The sequence below is a fragment of the Muntiacus reevesi genome, chromosome 4 (assembly GCF_963930625.1).
Source record: "Muntiacus reevesi chromosome 4, mMunRee1.1, whole genome shotgun sequence".
NCBI classification, from domain to species: Eukaryota; Metazoa; Chordata; class Mammalia; order Artiodactyla; family Cervidae; genus Muntiacus; species Muntiacus reevesi.
The window spans coordinates 111,026,183-111,046,485 of NC_089252.1; the positions used below are offsets into that span (position 1 = coordinate 111,026,183).

The 20,303-nt window shown below is 42.5% G+C and overlaps 1 protein-coding gene across 3 annotated transcripts in view; it reads right to left on the reverse strand.

Moving 5' to 3' along the window:
- Positions 1 to 407: 407 nt before the first annotated feature.
- The window catches only part of CCR3 (C-C motif chemokine receptor 3), a 32,701-nt gene continuing 12,805 nt past the window's right edge, over positions 408 to 20,303 (reverse strand). The window contains exons 1-3 of one of the 3 annotated variants that reach the window (XM_065935401.1): positions 14,308 to 14,403; positions 11,634 to 11,712; positions 408 to 1,687 (exon numbers count right to left, since the gene is read on the reverse strand). In XM_065935401.1, the coding sequence (XP_065791473.1) occupies positions 600 to 1,676 (1,077 nt within the window). In that variant the 5' untranslated portion in view covers positions 1,677 to 1,687; positions 11,634 to 11,712; positions 14,308 to 14,403 and the 3' untranslated portion in view covers positions 408 to 599. Of the gene's footprint in view, positions 1,688 to 11,633; positions 11,713 to 14,307; positions 14,404 to 20,303 lie in introns of those variants that run through there. The other 2 variants (XM_065935402.1, XM_065935400.1) reach the window with 2 other exon arrangements.

A 20,303-nucleotide genomic window follows, 5' to 3' on the forward strand; every position in this document is an offset into this window, starting at 1 on the left:
CAATCTTTCCCAGTGTCAGAGCCTTTTCCAATGAGTTGGCTCTTCGCATCAGGTGGCCAAAGTATTGGTGTTTCAGCTTGAGTATCAGTCCTTGCAATAAACTGATTTATTACATTTTAAGAAGAAGAAATGTAATTGATTTATTAATATTTCATTTATGTTTATTATGTTTCATTTATATCCATAACTGGCTGAAGTTAAGGTTTAAGATATAAAAAGCTTGACTAGTTTGTAGCTGCATATAGTAACCATCTAACATTCAGGTGCATTAAAATTTACATGACTCGAGTGAATCAAGCAAAGCTCTGCTTTTCAGGGTTCATAATAAGTCATTGCCCAGACGTTGACCTTTGGGGTGCATAGATTTTGGGGTGCATAGATATACCATCACCATTGTGTATATATTTTAATGGCTTCAAGGGCTTCAGCCATTGTGCTGATTTTGGGGTGCATAGTCATACCATCACCATTGTATATATATTTTAATGGCTTCAAGAGCTTCAGCCATTGTGCTGGAAGTTCAAAGGACTGGTGAAGAGGTCAATATGTTGGCTTCATCTGGTCTCTGCATCTTCTGTAGGCAATGTTCTGCCTCTGACCTAGAATACAGCAGAGAGTTCCTGCTCCCCTGTTGATGGGGAGACAGAGCTGGCTCTTTCCAGGTTCTCACTGGGAAGAAACGGCATGAATTTGCCCAGGTAGGTGGCCACGTGCCTGTAGAAGAAGTGGCGGAGGTGCTTCCGGAACCTCTCGCCAACGAAGGCGTAGATCACGGGGTTGACACAGCAGTGCGTGTAGGCAATCACCTCTGTCACCAGCATGGCCAGGTCCAGCTGTCTGCTCTGTTCACAGTCGGCCTCCAAGTGCATTTGAAAAGCAGAGAGTAGGACAACCAGATTGTAGGGTGTCCAGAAAATAAAGAAGACCACCATAATGACAAAAATGAGCCGAATGGCTTTGTATTTTTTTTTACTGGGGCATCTCAGCAGTGTTTTAATGATTCCTGAATAGCAGATGGCCATAACGAGAAGAGGCAGAGCGAGACCCAGGATATTCATTCTCAGAGCATGGAAACGCTTCCAGGCATTTTCATTATCCTCTGGGTAAAGAGGACTGCAGATAGTCTGTCCAGCCTCCTCTTGGGACTCATGAAAGAAAAATTCAGGGAGGGCTGCTAGCAGTGCCAGGCCCCAGGTGAAGATGCTAGTGATGATACCAAAAGTGACTGTACGGGCTCGAAGGGCAAACACGGCATGGACGATGGCCAGATACCGGTCTATGGTCAAGAGGATGATGAAGAAGATCTCACTGTACAGTCCCATGTAATAGAGCCCAGAGAGCAACTTACACATGGAGTGGCCAAAAACCCACTCGTTCCACCTAACATAATGAATCCAGAAAGGCAGTGTGAATAGGAAGAGCACATCAGAAATGGCCAGGTTGAGCAGGTAGATGTTGGTCATAATACGGAGCCTCTTGTATTTTGTGAGGATCACCACCACCACTACATTGCCCAGCAAACCAATCACGAACACCAGGGAATACAGTGGGGGCAGGAACTGGGCCCCCAGCTCCTTGACATTGCTTTTCTCGCATGGCAGTGCCCCCTCATAGTCGTAGGGTGTGGTCCCAGCAACTTCACCCACGGCTTCAATCCCATCAACTGAGGTCACCATTTTCCTTGTCCCTGTGATGGAAGAAGGCAGAAGTAACCCCACAGTTAACTATGATCACTCCTTGTGACCCACGCCAGTCAGTTTATTCACTTACCCACTAAAACCACATGGAATGAATAGCCTGTACATTCTTCAGCATATATTTCCAAAGGTGTATCAGATATGCCATGGGGCGGGGGGAAATGTTAGGAGTGAAAGATGCAATGTTTTGAGAGTCAGCATTACCCATCACGGGAAAATAAGCAAACATTGTGGATGGTAGTGAAGAGCGGAGATGTTGATCCTCAAAGCATTGGAGGAAGAAATACAAAACAGGAAGGGATAGGTTGGGTAATGATAACAATAATCTTATTATATTATCACTGTATTTTTAAATTTTGTATTTTATGTTTTATAGTTTATATATGACCTTCAAAATCATCCATTTAAAAACCAAATGCTAATAATAGTGATTATTATTCTAGAAATAACTACCCACCTCCATGGCTCCATAACATAAAATGCAAAAATTAAAAAATACAGTAATGGGGAAATTGAACCTTAAAGAAATTTAATAATGAGGCTAAAATCCTTCAGTAAGCAATTTCAAAAGTTCAGGTTAGATCTCCAGTATCTATGCTTAATGCTGTCATCACTGGATTCAAGTACAGTGATTTTTAACTTATAATAATTATTACAATTCGCTATTATAGTAGTTATGAATTGTTGTAACGATTATAAGCAGCGTCCCCTTTTCCTGTTCCTGACAATGCTGACATAAGCCAGTCACGTGCCTACAACAGACCCCTTAGAGCTTTTCCCTCATAAAGGCGCTGAGCATGCCCCAGTGGGACTACTTCTTAGATTTTGAATTTTTTAGACCAGGATCCCTAGGGTCAGTGACTGCTTTTCTTAGAATTACAGACTTGGCTGGAGAAGAAGGAAAAAGAGACAAGGGAGTAGTCCTTGAAAGGCAGCTAATCCCTACCCTGCTTCCTCAGGAGTCCTGCTAACTTTCTCTTTTCTGAGAAAGCACAAGTGTGAGGTCATGAACCTACGCCAGCAGGTATTTCTCAAGGCAGGCCTTAGAAATGCAGTCATTGGAGCCAATAGCAAGGATTGTCTTTGCTTTCCTAAGAAAATACTGGGATCCTAAAGTCGGCCCCTGTCAGGGTTCTGTGTAGTCCAAACGACTGTAGAGCGGGAAGACATAGGAGCTGTTCCTGGCCATTCTGCTTGCCAGTGAGAAGACTCAGACAAGCCTTTAACTGTGAGCCTTGTTTACTCATCTCCAAAATAAGGATCATGATAGCCATGCAAGGTTGTAGAAAGAAAGAAAGTAAAGTCGCCCAGTTGTGTCCGACTCTTTGCGACCCCATGGACTGTAGCCTGCCAGGTTCCTCCATCCATGGGATTTTCCAGGCAAGAATACTGGAGTGGGTTGCCATCAGAGAGTCTACATGAGATCATATTTTAAACTAGAAAAAGAAAAAACTGTAACTTGGTAGAAAGCAGAAATGAAAGAAAGGCAATGAGAAGTGGTTTCACATGAAATCAGGAAAAAGTAGAGGCTCTTGGATAGAACTTGATCTATTTTCATAGCTCTGGCCTGGTCCATCATCTACTGATCAGTGACACATTCAGGCTTTTGAGGTTAAAAATGGAATTGAGTAGCAACTGACTTATATGATCTTATCAGCTTTTTTTATTCCCAATGGCATAATACACAGCAGCTGAGAAAAAATACCCATCATTTGGTCTGTTAGGCATTTTCAGTCATGAGAGTATCTCTCTAAACCTTAATGTTTAAGGCAAGAGTGGAAAGAGCCTCTACTCATCATTAATTATTTATATTTTCTTTCCTTTTCTCACAGACTGATCTGAAAACAAGTCAAACTTTAAAAAAGAATTTCACTGAAGTGTTGTTCAACTTGAAGATCATCTTTAATTCATATGTTATTTCCATAAATCCAACATGATGAGTGTAAGATTATAGAATCTTGGGAGGGGGAAGGGGCCTAGACTGAAAAGCACTGGAAAACAAGTAGAGTTAGAAGTCAAGTTTTTGATCCCTAGTGAGATCAGAGACACAGAAGCAGATAGAGTTTTTACCTGTCTGCACTCCTAATCACAGTTCTTGCAGTTTGGAAAAATGAAATAGTATAGAAAACAAACAATATCAGTCATAAAGAAAAGGAAAAAAATAGTAAAAATCACCCCAGATCTCACCATGATGAGTTTACTACCATGAACATTTCTCTATTTATGCATACGTGGATACAAAGTTTTACATAATTTGAGATCATACTCCTTTAGCTGATTCACTAAAATTGCCCATAGTACAATTCAGTTGTGCAGTGTAAATGAAGTTTCTTTAGTTTCCAAAACTGTTTGACTCTCTTGTTACCAGCTTCCCACCTGCTGGGTAGAAGAAAAAAGTATTCACAAATTTTAGTCCTAAGTGGTTTAAATTTAGTCTTATCCTTCCATTCATTTGAATGATAACTTTAGGTTTTACTCATCCTCTGTTAATCAGCTTATAATTTCGGTTCCTTGTCTCCTCTCATTGGTCCTTTCTAGGATGGCAGTAGAGATATGGGGGAAGGGCCAGCATGACTCGATGCATGTGCAGAGGGAGAAGAGGGTACTCTAATCTCCTATTGGTTCTTGATTTACGTGACTGGTGTCTGCTAAGGTGGGGGTCGACCCAGTCCCAACCCTGAGTCTTTGTGCTGGCATCTGCTGCAGTGTTTGTAGTAATGACCTCAGGATCCATTCATTCTCAGTCCTCCCCAGGCACAGTGATCTCTCCAAGGTGGTGGAGCCTTCACTCAGCCCTGTAGAATGGAGAACTACACCGCCATCGAGTTCCTGGCCCAAGTTCCACTCTTTGTTCTGAGCCGGCAGGCGCCCGGCAGACATGCCCCTCCTTGACTCCATGCGTGTGTCCTGTACAAACCAAGGGACACGCAAGACTGCAAACCAGATGTTTTTCTGCCTGACCACCAACCTCACTGCTCTGGCCACCCCATGTGGGTAAGGAGGTGCTTTGCAGAGAGATATCCTCTTGAGAGCCCCCTAGTTTATCAAACAGCTCTCCAAACCCCCTAACTCTGGTCAAAGCCTGGATGGGAGAGATAGGGACACACAGCTGTGACTGCTTCCTTCCAGGGTCTCTTTTCTCGTAATTTCTGAAGTCAGAAGGAGGGTTGCCCTTTCCCTGCCATTCTTGTCTGGCCGACTCCAACAAATATATATGCAGCCTCCATCTATACTATGATAAATGGGATGAGGTGATGGATATCTCATAACTTCATAAATTCACATTCACCAGTGTAAAATTTTAGTGAGTGTTGCAAATTTGAATTGAAAAAAAAATATTTAGAATTGGAGATCCTTCTTTAGAAAATACATTCAAGTTTGAAATGTCATTTCAATTATATATAAAAAAAAATCTAATGGTGATGCTCAATGCTGGTGAATTTGCAGTGAACCTTATTCATCGCTGGAACACTTACTCATTGCTGGTGCTATGTAACTTGTTTTAATAAATTTTGTATCTAACATGAGCCATCAAGATACACATGGCTTTAATCCATTAGTTTTAGTCCTATGATTTTACCCTAAGGGGAAAAGGTTGAAAAGGTATTACCAATACATAATGTGCACAAAGATGTTCATTGTGGTGTTGTTCTCATAGTAGAAAACAAGAAATGGTAACAATATAAATGTTTGACACATGAAGGATGTTTTGAATAAATTGTAGTCCACTTAAAGAATAGATTATTATGTAGTCACTAAAACTACTTTTGGATACCGGATAAAATCACAGACAGATGTTTATAAGAATGAAGAGAATGTAAAATGTGTAAACAAAGATTGCAACAACGTGAAATTATATGTACATATAAAAGGCAACAGGCAAATAATCAAAATAGTTGTGAGAGGTAGGTGGATTATCATTTTTTTTTTTTGGATTATCATTTTTAAAACTGAAAATTTTTAATTTTTCTGTATTTCCTTATCAGTTAAACTGTCACTGAAAGCTAATGTTTTTAGGCAGGCACTGCTAGATTTGGCAGACCTTTTCTAGGGTGGAAACCTAGGCAAATTACAAGATGAAGGGTTTACTCATCAGAACTTGAAACCACAAACTGAAATCTAAGGAACTTGAAGAAGAGGGCACACTAGGCAAAGCATTTGCATTTTGTTTTCAGATTAAGAGATCTTAGGGGCTAGGTTCTCCCCTTTGATCCTGGGTCGAGCTGGCATACAACCACCCAGACTTGGGGAGGGGAGGCGTCTTTTCCCGTCTTGACACCTGTGTTGGCAGGGGCTCGGCCGGCCCCCACGGGAAGAGTGAGAAGGCCGTTCAGATGACCGCAGTGGGCAGCTGCGTGAGGACAGGTGGGCCACGGGGCACCAGCTACCTGGATGCCTCCAAGTTATTTGTGCCCACATTTTCTCTTCCTACTTCACGGTTCTTAGTGCCTTTGGCAAATTCTGAACCTGGATGATATTCGCAGGGCCCCTGCTCTCTTCTTGCTGGGCCAGTCCTTCAGCCTGTGTACTGGACTCTGCTTAAATATCCGGAGTGAATATCAGAAGGTCACCCCCTGGGATTTACAGTAACTCAGACCTTCCTGTCTTTGAAGACATGAAAACCAGTTCCCTGGACTCTCAAATACCTCCCCAAACGCAGGCCAGAGCCCCTCCTTTTGAGAACCCTCTCAAAAGAGTCTTATTAAACCCTAAGGCCATGCCAAATCAGACCAGTGCCCTGGACCTCCAGCTCCTTAGTCCTGAGTCCCAGCCAGCGCGGTGCCCCTGGATGGGAGAAATGTTTATTTCTCAGTATGGATCAAATAATGCAGGATATCATCGATTGTACGCTGTGGATGTTTTTCCTGCTTATTTTCAACAACCACCTGAGAAGGAAAAAATACTGAGAAGAAAATGGTCTGTGAGTTCAGAAAGTTTACATTCTTTACATATAACCAGTGTAAGATGAGTCAATACCAACCATGTCTTTCTTAGCCCAGCACTTTATACAGCCTTGCTTGTCCTCACAGGTTTGCAAGGTGGATTTCTATATCCCCATTTTATAGATGAGCAAATAGAGGCTTGGCAAGGCTCTGTCATTATTCCATTAGCACACAGCAGAGCTGAGGCTCTGTGTCTCCAAAGCTCACAGTTATTTCCTTAGGGTTCCATTTATAAGGGCCTCCACACTCCCAGATTACATGAGTGTTTATATATATTTTTGTATCTCCATGGTTCCATTTTTGTACATGCAGATCACTAATACATTTTAGTTTGGTTTGATATATGGTGCAAAGTGCACTTCTATTTTATTTCTCTCTAAATTGTTGACCAATTTGAAGATACCATATGTTTAATAATTACCCTCTCCCCCTTGAGCTGGAAACATCACCTTTGCCATATATTCCTTCATGTTCCTGATTCTGCTTGTGTCCTTTGCACATAGAAATCATTGATTTCTGTGCTAGAAACACTCTTTTAATTACTGTAGATTTATTAGATTATTTATGTATATTATCTAATTAAATAATTGCCTTTCAGTATTCATTTCCAGTATGTCTTATCTTTTAGAACCATTTGTCCTATTAGATAAACTTTTGGATCACGTGATCAGTTACTTACAAAGACATAATTTTGAGTGAACTTTTCTTACATTTGTAAATAAGTTTAGAAAGAATTGATAACGTTCCATGTCAAGCTTCTATACTTGGGAACACACTATGTCTCCTTACTCTGCTTACCATAGGGCTTTAAGTTATTGGTGTTGCATGTTTCTTTTTACATTTTTATCATCTGCCTTTATATTTCTCAGGTTATTGTGAATGAGATGCTTTCCCTAACCAATTTTCTAAACAATTGTTGGTAGTATGAAACAAAATCACATGTTTTAAGCTGATTACCTTACTGACTTTAAAAAATAAATACCTTTAGAACTACTGGATAGATTGGGCTTCCCTGGTGGCTCAGAGGGTAAAGTGTCTGCATGCAATGTGGGAGACCCGGGTTTGATCCCTGGGTCAGGAAGATCCCCTGGAGAAGGACATAGCAACCCCACTCCAGTATTCCTGCCTGGAGAATCCCATGGACGGAGGAGCCTGGTGGGCTATATATATAGTCCATGGGGTCGCAGAGAGTCGGACACGACTGAGTGACTTCACTTCCACTTTTCACTAGATAGATAGTCATATTATCTGTGAAGCACTGACAGAATTATATCCTCCTTTCTGGTATTTCTCATTTGTTTCTCTCACCTTATTGCTTTGGTGGGAACTTCCACAGTGATGTTAAATAATAGTGGTGTTTCTGGATCCTGACTGTAATTAGACATCCACCCTCCAACCTTTCAAAGTCCCCAAAGTACAAAAAAGATACTATTAATTTGAAATCTGTTTTATTCTAAAACTTTACTAAAGTGGAAAACTGCCATGCATATGATGAAGAGTGCTGATCCTTGACAATAGTGGGAATTTGGTTAAACCAGTCATGTCTGAAAGAGGGCCACGTGCTGAATGATATCCCAGCTTAGTAACATCACTAATCTGGTGTGTGTGTGTGCGTGTGTGTGAGTGTGTATTTAAGTGTTTAGTCTCTTTGGGGGGATCAGCCTCTCAGGTGAACTTGATGAATCATCTAAAGCATATAACAGGAGAGGGTGGGACGAATTGAGAGGGTAGCGTTGACTTATATACACTAGATGTGTGAAACGGAAAGCTAGTGGGAAGCATATGTATAGAACAGGGAACTCAACTTGGTGCTCTGTGATGACCTGGAGGGCTGGGATGGGGTGGGGGAGGCTCAGGAGAGAGGGGACGAATGTACACTTAGAGCTGACTCACGTTGTACAGCACACACCAATACAACATTGTAAAGCAGTTGTACTCCAATTAAAAAAATTTAAAACAAAGAACATAGAGAAGAGAGCAGGTTGTGAAGTCACTGCCTACCATCCTGGATCTGCATGTCCATCTAGAAGAGCTCTGCCCACAGACTCCAAGTGGTCAGCATTCCTGCAGGACCACCTGCTGTTAAGATCAGATTCCATGCTTAAGGCCCTAGATCCTTTTGGTTTCATGGGTATTGGTGCCAGGGAATCATAGTCATTAGATTTTCTTGCTTATATATCCTTGGTCCTCTTCAGTATAGGATAATGATTCAGTTCCTGAATTTGAAGAAATGTCTGTGTGACATAGAGCAAGTAAGTTACCTTCCCTGTGCCTCAGAATCTTTATGTGTAACCTAGTGAAAGAAGAGTTACTGCCTCGTGGGGCTCTCCAGTCGTTTATTCAGCAAATAGTTAATGGCAACCTATGACATGCCAGCCACTGTTCCAGCGATACGGCACATCAATGAATGGAATAGACAAAACTCTTTGACCTCATGAAGCTTATATTCCAGTCAGGGAATAATAGATAGCCAGAAGCTACAGTGTCTCAGATGGTCATGAGTGCTACAGAGAAAGGTAAAGAGATGAGAGAAGGCAACAGTAGGGTGGCATTGGAGAGGTGAAGTTTAAACTGGAGAGGGTCAACAAGAAACTCATGAGATGACATTTGAGAAAAGTCTGGAGGGAGGTGAGAGAGTGAGTTGAACAGGTTTCTGGGGGATAAGAGGAACACCAACTGCAAATATCCTGAGGTGAGAGAGTGGCTGGACAGGTTCTTAGAGGAGCAAGAGGATTTAGTGTGGCCGAAAGGAGTGAGGGGTGGGTATCAAGAGAGAGAGTCAGAGAGATATGAGAAGCTGTGGGCAGGAGTTCCGTGGAGCTGTGCAGTCAGGAAGAACTTCAGCTTTTTTCTAAATGGAGTAGGGACCGTAGGTAAGTTTCCATTAAACTTGAGGTTATCCTCCTCATATTCTGTAAGGATTGTTCTGGCTGCCACGTGGAGAATAGACTATAGAAGCACAATTAGAAACAAGGAACCAGTAAAGAGGCTGAAGCTCCAATACTTTGGCCATGTGATGCAAAGAACTGACTCCTTAGAAAAGATTCTGATGCTGGGAAAGATTGAAGGCAGGAGGAGATGGGGATGACAGAGGATGAGATGGTTGGATGGCATCACTGACTCGATGGACATGAGTTTGAGCAAGCTCTGGGAATTCGTGAAGGACAGGGAATCCTGATGTGCTGCAGTCCATGGGGTTGCAAAGAGTTGTACACAACTGAGTGACTGAACTGAACTCAAAGAGGCACTTATGATAATACAGGGAAGATGTGATTCTGGGCAGGGCATGGTGGTAGAGGTAGAAAGGGTGAGAATAGATGGATTCTGTACAAATGTGGAAGATAGCCACAGGATTTGTTGACAGATAGTGTACGAGTAAGTGAGAAATAGTCGACGACTCCAAGAGTTTTGTCTGAGCAACTGAAAGGATGGCGTTGACACCAGCAGAGATAAAGTCTGGGGAAAAATAAGCCTGAATTGGAGCAGGCAAGTCTGAGATTGATTATATGCCATCCAAGTGGAGATGTGCAGCAGGCAGTTGGACATACGGCTCCAGGGGAGAACTGTTGGCTGAAAATACAAAAGTGACAGTTGTCATCACATAGATGTAAAGCATTGATTCTGGAAAAGAGCACCAGAGACATAGGTATAGACAGCAAAGGACTGCATCCCCAGGCATGGCCAAAGTCGGAGGTGAGAGAAATGAGGACACAGCAAGAGAGACTGAGAAAGGGTGGACAGCGAGATCGGAAGAAAAGCAGAACTGGTGTCCCTGAAGCTGTGTGAAGAAAGTGTTGTAAGGAGTGGGGGAGTAATGTGAGGATTACGTGAACCCACGTGAGAACATCAGGACACAGTGCCAGGCAAATGCATGCTAGTTCTTCTCACTCTCCCTCTACTCACTGACATTCTCTATTTTCTCAAGTTTTCAGCCCTTTCCAGAATTTCTTAGATCTTTTCCAAAACAGGATAGTATGACTCTAGAGGAGGAAGTATTTCCTCCATCTAAAGAGAAATTCTTGGCTTTCTGCAAATAACCAGTCTGTAGCCCATTACTCAAAGTTACAGAAAACACAGTGATTGGTGTCCAAAATGTTTTAAAAAGATATTTCAGCTTTCATTAAAATCTGTAGTTACAGTAAATGAGTTTGAATTTATACAAATGGTTTTGGATCTGTACCAAATTAAATTGCCTAATAGGAACCCAAGAATACATTAATCCATTTATTTACTGACATTCCAATGAAGAATTATTGATAATTCTTTCACAAAGAAATAATTATCTTTCACAAATATGACAGGAATAGAGAGAGAAAAATGACAGGCTGTACCCTCCTAAAGTTTTTGAATCTCTTTACTATCTCTGAGTTACATCCCTCCAACCTCTTTAAGTTGAAAGAAAAGAGGAAGTTTAAGGGTTGAACTAAGAGTATCCTCAATTGCAAGCACTTTAGAAGCCAATCCCAAGAGCTGGTTCAGTCTTCATCAATATTAATAGATCATCCAGAACAAAGGAAATCTACCCATCTGATTTTCCATCCACCTCTCTTCTCAGCTACCCCTTCATGTATTCATCCAATTATCTGTCCATCTAGCACCTTGAATTGCTTCCCACTTACACCGTTTTAAGCCAGTTCTCCTCCCCTTTCATTTCTTTCCACAGAAAACCTGGGTAGTCAGAAAAAACAATTATTTGGCACAGCACTATCCTGTAGACCTTTCTTACAGTGATGGGACGTTCTGTGTTTGCGCTGTTCAATAAAACACCTACTAGCCACATGGCTATCGAGCACTTGAAATGTGGCTACTGCTGTTGAAGAACTGAGATTTTCATTTTATCCAAATTTATTAAGTTAACTTGGAATGGCTACATGTGGCAAGTAGCCACCATCTTGGACAATGCAGGACTATTGCCCAGTACAATGCCTGGCAAGTAACAGCTGCCTACTAATGCTTCTTAAATGGATAGAAAGATGGAGCAGAATAATTTTACCTTTTTTCACTTTTCAGATTATGCGTTTGAAATGTTAGGTTCTCTTCAGGTACCACATTTCATGAGCGTTGGTATCCACCTGCAGCATAAAACAGGCTAGGATGATAAAGGTCTAGAAGCATCAATAGTATTTGGCATAACTTGGAATGTTTTATGTAAAAAATAAAAGTCTTCAGGTTTATTTTAGTTTGTTTTCTTTTTATCCCAATATTTGTACATCTTTGACCTGGAGCAAAGTTTTCTAAGCTTTTTTAAAAAAAGAATTGGATTAGGCAATGTCCTGGGTTCCTTCAAGGTGGGAAAATCTATAATGTCATAGCTTCTGCTGTAGAAAAAGGAAGCAGACTCTACAGAGAGCAGAAATTTGATGGTAGTAGAGGAAACTAAATTCAGTCACACATGGGAAAGAACTTGGTGAGAACGAAGTTGTGCAGGAATGGAATGGGCTGCCTTGTGAGCCAATGAGCTCCTTCCCTGGAAATACAAAGAACCTCTGAAGGTTGAAATCTTGAATAAATGCAGTCTTCTTCCCAGCTGCAGGCATCTCCCAGCCTTTATATTTTAGGGCGGCACATGGACTTCCTCAGCTTCCAGTCATTAATATTATTAGAGCAAAGATTATATTCCATTCTTGGAATGTAGTCAGTTAAGTGACTTGGTTTCATCCACCTGCAAAGTAACTTGGAATAGTTTTACCAACTTCTTTGTTCAAAGAGTAGATTTACTCACTATGTTCTAATACCAGGTGTTTCCAGTGTGGCTGATTTTTAGTGTTTGTATGCAGGCTGATATGTGTTTAAATTGAAAGAGATGATCCTGAAAAGTGTTTCATGGGGAAATTATGCCTGTGCAGTCAAAGCACATGTGGCAGAAGTGTTCAGTGTCCTGAGGGTCAGTTTCCTGGCCTCTGGTGTTGCCACCTCCACCTGTGTCTTGGAGAGAGAACCATTGCCTCTTTTCTAGGCATGTTTGTTACAACTGATATCACATTTGCACACCCTTTTGTATTCTGGTACGTAAAATTTTATTGTTGTTGTTCAGTCACTGAGTTGTGTCTTGAATCCTTTGCGACCCCATGGACTGTAGCCCTCGAGGCTCCTCTGTTCATAGCATTTCCCTGGCAAGAATACTGGAGTGGGTTGCCATTTATTTTTCTCCAAGGAATCTTTCCAGCCCAGGGATCCAACCTGCATCTCCCTGCATTGGCGGGTGGATTCTTTACCACTGAGCCATCAGGGAAGCCCCACCCTGCATCTAGTTCCATGTGGTTAAAAATTACATGAAAATATAATTTGGAACGACTCAGCATACTGTATATTTATGGTTTTTTAATCATTGTCTTACTGTCTTGTGATTAAGTTGTTCCTAATTTGCACCTTTACAAATAATGCTGCAGTAAACATCTTTGTATTTTTCTTAGTTCCTTAAAGTAGATTTCTCAAAGGACAATTTCTACCCCTAGTCCTATTTCTAAGACTCTTGCTGCATTTTGCCAAATTGTTTCCAGAAGTTGTATAACAATTTGTATTCTATTTCGTATTGGTGCCAGTCTCAGCAAGTACCCATCAGTGCCAAGATCTAAAAGAAAAAATTTACTTGGCCAATTTTACAGGCAACAAGGGTGTCATTATTTATGTAACTAATACTTAATTACTGAGGGGTTTTTTTTAAGCTGTAATTATTAGTCATTAGTGTTTCCTTTTCTGTGAATATCTATTTATGCCTTTTACCCTTTTTATTGTGCTGGATATATCTGTTTTTTTCTTATTGAGTCATGCAGTTCCTCCCCTAGAGAAATAACTCAGCCTACATAGTTCATGGTAATCATCACCATTTTCTGAAATGAGTTGCAGATATACTCCAATTCCTATCGCTTCCATGTACCAGTGACCCCATATTCCCACTCCCTCCCCTCAAAACTCTTGTTGAACACAGTTAACTTTCATCTCCAACCGGTTGAAGGTTTCCCAAAAGATTAGAAAGACTTTCTATCCCTACCCTCTAATATAGATCCAAGAAAAGCAGTCAACTTTGTAGATCCAAAACAGAAAGACACCAAATCAACTGATCAGCTGATTCATCTGACAGCCTGACTTAGAGTGGATTTTCAGTGAAAAATTGAAATATAAAAATTTGTATATATACAAATGTAACATACGTGCATGTACACACATATGTCAGTTATACTTTCACTGCTTCTTACTAATCAGTATTACTAACGCAAAACTACTCAAGAGAACCCTTTTGGAGTGGCCATCCTCTCAATAGCTGAGAATTTATGAAAGTACAGGGAAGGCAGCATGGGCACAGCTGTGGACGTGTTGACTGAAGAGGGTAAAAGCCTGAGTTCAGATGAGTGGAAAGGCAAACACATCATGATACAGGTGAGAGAAAGGCAAAGTGGGAAAAGGCGAGAAGAAAACAGACGTATCTCACAATCAGCTCTCCCACTTTGGCTCCATACTACCTACTGCAGCCCAGCCGGCCTCCCTCTACGCCCCGTCCATCCAAGAGCACTCCTGGGAGGTGTAACTTCCACCTGCTAAGACTCCTTGCTCCATCTCCTTTTTCCTAGAAACCTGACTGTCTTCCTGGAAACCCCTCCTGAATAAACCACTTCTGTTGCGTTCAATAAGTTCTCGCCCAGATGAGAGCAAAAAGAAGATGATGGTACCTGCTAATTTAGCAAAGTCCTTCATGCGTCCAGTGATAGCTTAGGTCTTGCCACTCATGAAACGGAGATACCATCTGATACCACCAGAGACATTAGTAAGGTAGGAAACAACACAGCTTCCTGTTTCAAAGAGTCTTAGCTTCTCAGGTTTTGCAAGTTTTTAAAAAGATAATCAAGTCTGGAGCAGTTCTTCTTTTCTATGATTGAGATCACACACTAAACAAGCACTCAGTTGAGTAATCCTTGAGAAGAATGCTGTTGATGTCACCAACTGTTTTGGGGGTTCTGCCTTCCCTTGGAATTGCTCATTGTTTTGGAAGAGGGGTAAATTCTTGAATAAGCATGCATTGACCTGTCAGGAGACAGGCTAAAAAATGAAATCTGGATTTCCTTGTAATTACTCTGCAGAGCTCAATGGGAGACTTTGATGAGGTGACTTGTTGTACGGGTTTAAACAACCCAAGACGACTCGAGCTTGAATTTCAGTTAGGGCACCCACAGCCGCATGACCTTGAGTTAATCGTTTAATCTTGCTGGACCTCAGCTTTCTCATCTGTCAACTGAGAATGATAATAACTACATCATTGGGTTGCCATGGAACTAGCTAAGATAAATATGCAAAAAGTCTCTGAGGTCTGTCCAAAGCTAAGCAAAAGTAAGGGATGAGAAGAATACCACTGAGACCTAAGCCTCACAGGGACGAGTCATGTGCCTGCTCCATGTGCTCATGTGTCCATGTCACCCAGGATAGTCCTGGGCACAGAGCGGGTGCTCATCCAATGTTTTGGGAAGAAGTCTGACCATGGATGGTGTGATCTGTGATACACTGGCTAAAGTGGACAAGACAATGAAGTTCACCAAGCGTTCATCAGACATCTGCTGTATATGTAGGAATGTGCTTTATACTTCAGATGATAAAGAAAAGGTAGGAAGGAAAGACAATGACTTTGCTGGGAGGGCTCACGGGCATCCTGGGGCCCCAGTTTGAGGGAGCTTGACAGTCAGCATCTCGGCTCAGGTGGTCAGCAGAGACAGTCAGAGAAGAGTTAGGAGAACTGGAAGCCTCTCCTTTGAATATGAGAAAATAAGGAGTCACCGTTGCTTTCTGTTATAGAATTGGCCTTTCCCATGGGCCAGTTATTCTCTGAGAATCATGAGCACATAGGATTCTTGTTAGAAACATGACTCGGGAGCCTGTGTAGACTCTGGAAGGGCACTGGTGACTCTGGAAGATCTTGGTCAGATTTGTCATGTATGTTGGGAATTTCTCCTGTGGTGTTTTTGTTTTTGTTGTTGTTGTTTTGGTATCAAGAGTATTCCTTCTTCCAGGTTGTAGCTCCACATTAACCCTTCATTGGTTAAATGTACTCATTTGTCTTTCCAGTCTCTTGTGACCCAGGCATTAGCGTTGGAGGTGACACCGAGCCTGACACCTTCCTTCTCCTCTCAGGGATCATTGTGTTATCTACCACAGCATTCCAGCAGAGGGTGTGGTGTGGGAGCCCTCAGGTCCTCTCGGACCCTGTGTGGAAAACACTGATGGAGATTCACAGGACGTTAAAGTGTCTGAGAAAGCCTCAGTGAGGAGCGGGTTTAAATGTGGTTAACCGTGCATTCCTCAAAGCTTGTGTTAAGGTAGAGAAAACGTTGTTGTTGTTTTTTTTTCAGATAACACCTGTCAATATACTTCGAGACGGGGGTTGGGTAGGAGGATGCTGCGGGTGCTTGTCTGATGACTGGTCGGCATGAGGGTACAGCACAGTGCAGTGGCCAGCCCTCTTCTGGCCCCGCTTCTCGTTTTGACAAGAGTCCCCTGAGCAGCCCCTCGAGGTGTGTGGGGATGCTGTTGTAGACAAGGAAACTGAGATTCAGCAAGGAGCTTGGCAAACACCAGAGACTAAAGGACAGAGCTAGGTTCCACCTTAGGGTTTTCTCCTATTTTTTTTTTTTTTTTTTAGATATTTTTATGTGGACCATTTTTTTAAAGTGTTTACTGATTTTGTTTATTTCTGTTTCATGTTTTGAGTTTTTGGCCATGAAGCATGTGAGATCTTAGCTCCCCAACCAGAGATTGAACCTGTACCCTTTTCACGGGAAGGCAAAGTTTTAATCACTGGACCACCAGGGAAGACTCTTACCTCAAGAGTTTAGACTGCTCACTGGTGCTCATTTTTCCTGCCCTGCATCAACATCTGAAGGACTGGTGCTTTCAGCTGAAGATAAGGATGGCAGACTGTAAAGGTAGAACCAGAGTGACTTCCCTGAGGTCTAGAGTGGTTTGTTCTGTCTGACTTTTCCCAGGATGGGCAGGAGATTTTTGGTGCTTCTTTCAGGCTACTTGAGGCAGTCAGCTCATGAGTTTCCAAGGTACACAGGAAAACCTGACCCCAAACTCTAATACCTCTGATCTTTTCAGATTCTTAATGTACATAAACTAAAGCAGAAGCATTTTTGAGAAAACAACCAAAATAATGACATCAACAACAAACGAAACAGAAGACAGCTTAGGAATATGGGAACATCTGAGGGAGAAACAAACAAACAAAAGATGTTAAGGAGCTATATGAAAGGGTCAGAAATTTCTTGCAGGCAAGCTCAGGTCAACTGTGGCCTTGAGCGTGTGAAAGGAAGTGTTGTTGAGCAGCAGGAAGAAGTACTTGGGTTCCTTTATCCTGTCTTCAACACCAGCTCCTGGCCGCAGGGTCCTGGGGCAGGAAGGTGGGTTCCAGCCATTTACCTCCTCTTACTGACATGTTTCCAGGGGAACATTAACTCCTAGGGGAGGTAATGGAAGGATTCATGCAGCCAGTGATGCCTGCCTCTGGCACTTGGTGGTCGAGTGTATTTCTGAGTTCTCTCCATTGACAGCACCCTGCCCTTCTGTCAAGCCCCCAAATCAACAGAAGCAAGCCTTGACAAAAAGGGCTCTTCCCCCATCATAGACTCTTAATACAAGACAAGTTGGAGTGACCATGTGGAAGCTGTGTTATTTGGGGAGGTAGTGGACATCTCAAGATTTGAACAGAAGAGCAGAGTCTACACTTAGCATTGGCCTGCAACTCAAATCTAGAATTAAACCAAGGATAAAATGAGCCACCCACTGGACAGCTGTGAGCACCTGGCACGCTTCCAAGTGCAGGGTGTGTGGTTGACCAAGCCCTGCTGCTGGGCTCTGAAACCAATGCTCTGCTTTCTGTGGCTTGCCCCTCCCCTGACCCAGCCAGCATGCAAACTGAGGCAGGCCCACTGCTGCAAGACAGGGCTTCCACTGATGGCTGCCTTTAGCTGGAGAGCTCCCAAGTAGACATACCAAACTCCCTTAGTCTACACAACAGGCTGGGAATCGTCTGTCATCCTCCCCTTGCTCCCTGCTTCACTTGAAGCCTGACAGTGCGCGCCCATTTCCCCTCATAGGTACCTCCTCTAATAAAGGTGTAAGACCTGCTGGGTGTCTGCTTTTCACTGTCACACCCTGCATATTCACACTAGCTTCAGAATAGAGCTCAGGTCCCTTTAGTCCATTTCCAGGAAAAATTGGGTGGTTGTTGATCTAACTATTCTGTATGTTTCGTTTTGCACTTTTTCTTTCTTTCCTGTCAACACTGAAAAAAATCTAGTATCAAAATTAGAAAATCAATATAATGATGAAGAAAAAAGTGAACAGTGATTTAGAAATGATGCAGAAAATACAGTTTTCTCCCCAGGATATGCGAAGAACCTCTCAATGAGGTACAAATACAATGCATCTCTGCATAAATAGAAAACTCACCAGATGTCTGTCAAGTGGAGTAAATGACATCTTTTCTTCCACAATATCTTGAACTATAAGATGGGCCCTTGGAAATGTAAAAAGAGAAGAGAGAGCAAGAGCACAGATAAAAAGACAAGAGAAATAGAAGATATGAGGGATGGAGAGATAATAAGATATTTAAGTTAGTCTCTTCCCTTTTTCCAAATGGCAGCCAGAAATTTTCTACCAGATGAGAAAATTTAATTTCTGCTTTGTTCACAATTATGTAATACAGTGTTATAGAGGCTTCTATAAAGCCCAATGGCTAGAAGGACACCTAGAAATATAACTTGGGATGGAGAAGACTAGATGACTTGTTTTCCTATGGGATGTTGCTTTGCATCTCATCTCTGTAGACACAAAAAAATGTTCACAACCTAAAAGAGATTTATGTTTTATTTTGTGGTAACTTTTAGGACTTCAAGCCCAGGAAGCAGCATCTCAAGTAACCCTGAGAGAACTGCTCTGAGGAGGTGATGAGGGGAGCTAGGTTATATAGAAGTTTTGCAACAAAGGGCAGACAGTTGGTACATCAAAAGATGATTGTTAATTTAAAAAAACCCAGATATTTCCAAGTTAAGGACTTTAGTACTCTTCTATGTATGGGCAAGTGCAGGAGTCTGGGCTCGCATCCTGGTTCCCTCAGGGCTCACCATCAGGAGTGGCTGCAGTCTGAAGACTGCTAGACGGCAGGTATTCTTTTCTTCCTGAGTTTCCTCAGGCCTCAGTGGCTCACGTTCGGGGGTTGCAGGGCTGCAATTGCTGATGACTGTGACATCCTTTGTTTATTGATATGGCAGGAAACATTCCGTTTCTCACCCCCAAGATTAATCTGGGTACTTTCTAAACGTGTCAAGCCTCTGTTTTGAGCTGTGCAAATCCTCAATAAATTTTCAGATGTGCCAGTGCATCTACTCTGGGAAAGATAAGAGAGCTAGTGAGGGGGTTGGAGGAAAGGCGTATCAGTCCTGAGCTCCAGGCGGCATCAGTGAACTCAGACAGTGACCAGGAGTGGCAGGGTGGGGGCCGCGCTGGGAGTGGGCAAGTTATGTGAGAGAAACCGTTCAATAATGTAAACACTTCCTGCACACTCGTGTCACATGTCACACCAGGGATCTGCTAAGGGCTTTATGTACTTTGTCTCTTTTTAGCCTCTCAGTGACCCTGTAAGGTAAATGAGTTTGTTTTTTTTTTTAACCATTTCTCAGAGGAGGAACTGAGACAAGTGGGTTAAGCAATAGCTCAGGATAACACAACTAGAAAATGGTGGGGCTTATTCTGGAACCCACCTCTGCATGCTTCCTCCCCTCTCCTCTGACCATCATGTCTGCTATTTCTCTAGGAGTCTGTGGATGAGGCCCAAGGGGTGGGCAGTGGGTTGGTTAGTGCTGGCCCTTCAATTCCCTCCAATGGTCCATGCCCAGGATTCAACAGGTGATTTCTATGTCAGAACACCTTTGCTTTAATTCAACATTAAAAACCTGAAGAAAGCAGGCATATTACACTTCATTATAATAAGGAACAAGTTCTCCTTCTAGGAGAATATGACATATGTTGGCAGAGCTCTGCTGGGTCCCCTTGAGTCCCTTTCCCATTTCTGGCTGTCCTTCCTCAGCCTCTGTGCTCTTTTGCTTCCAGCCTCTGCGCCTGTGATTGGCTGTGGAGGGCTATCCTAAGGCTCAGGAACCATCATGCCCCCGGCTCCCCCAGCCCCACTCTCCTGCATGCAGCCAGGAGGAACCCCTCTCACTGCCTTGTTCTAGGGAGTGCACACTGTGAGGTTCCTGTCCCAGGGCCTGCTCAGGATCCGGCGGAGACCCCGGGGGATCTTTGCCTGAGACCACACTCTGCTGCTTGCTTCCTCCCTTCTTGCCCTGTTCCCTCACTCTCTTGCTGGTGTCTTCTGAGAGCACCCACTGAATAAATCACTCACACATGAATCCTCCCCTCAGGGTCTGGGCCCTCGTAAGATAGGGCATTTAACATAGATGGAAGTTCCTTTATTTTTCAACAGTTTATTAAGATGTAACTTTTGGACAATAAAGTGTATCCATTTGATGTCTACAGTTTGATGAATTTTGACAGTTGTATACATTTGGATTACAACACCCATAGTCAAGATATGAGTGTTTCTATCACCTCCAAGAGATTCCTTATGCCCCTTTGAAATCCATCCGTCCCTCCAGGCAATCACATCTTTCCACTT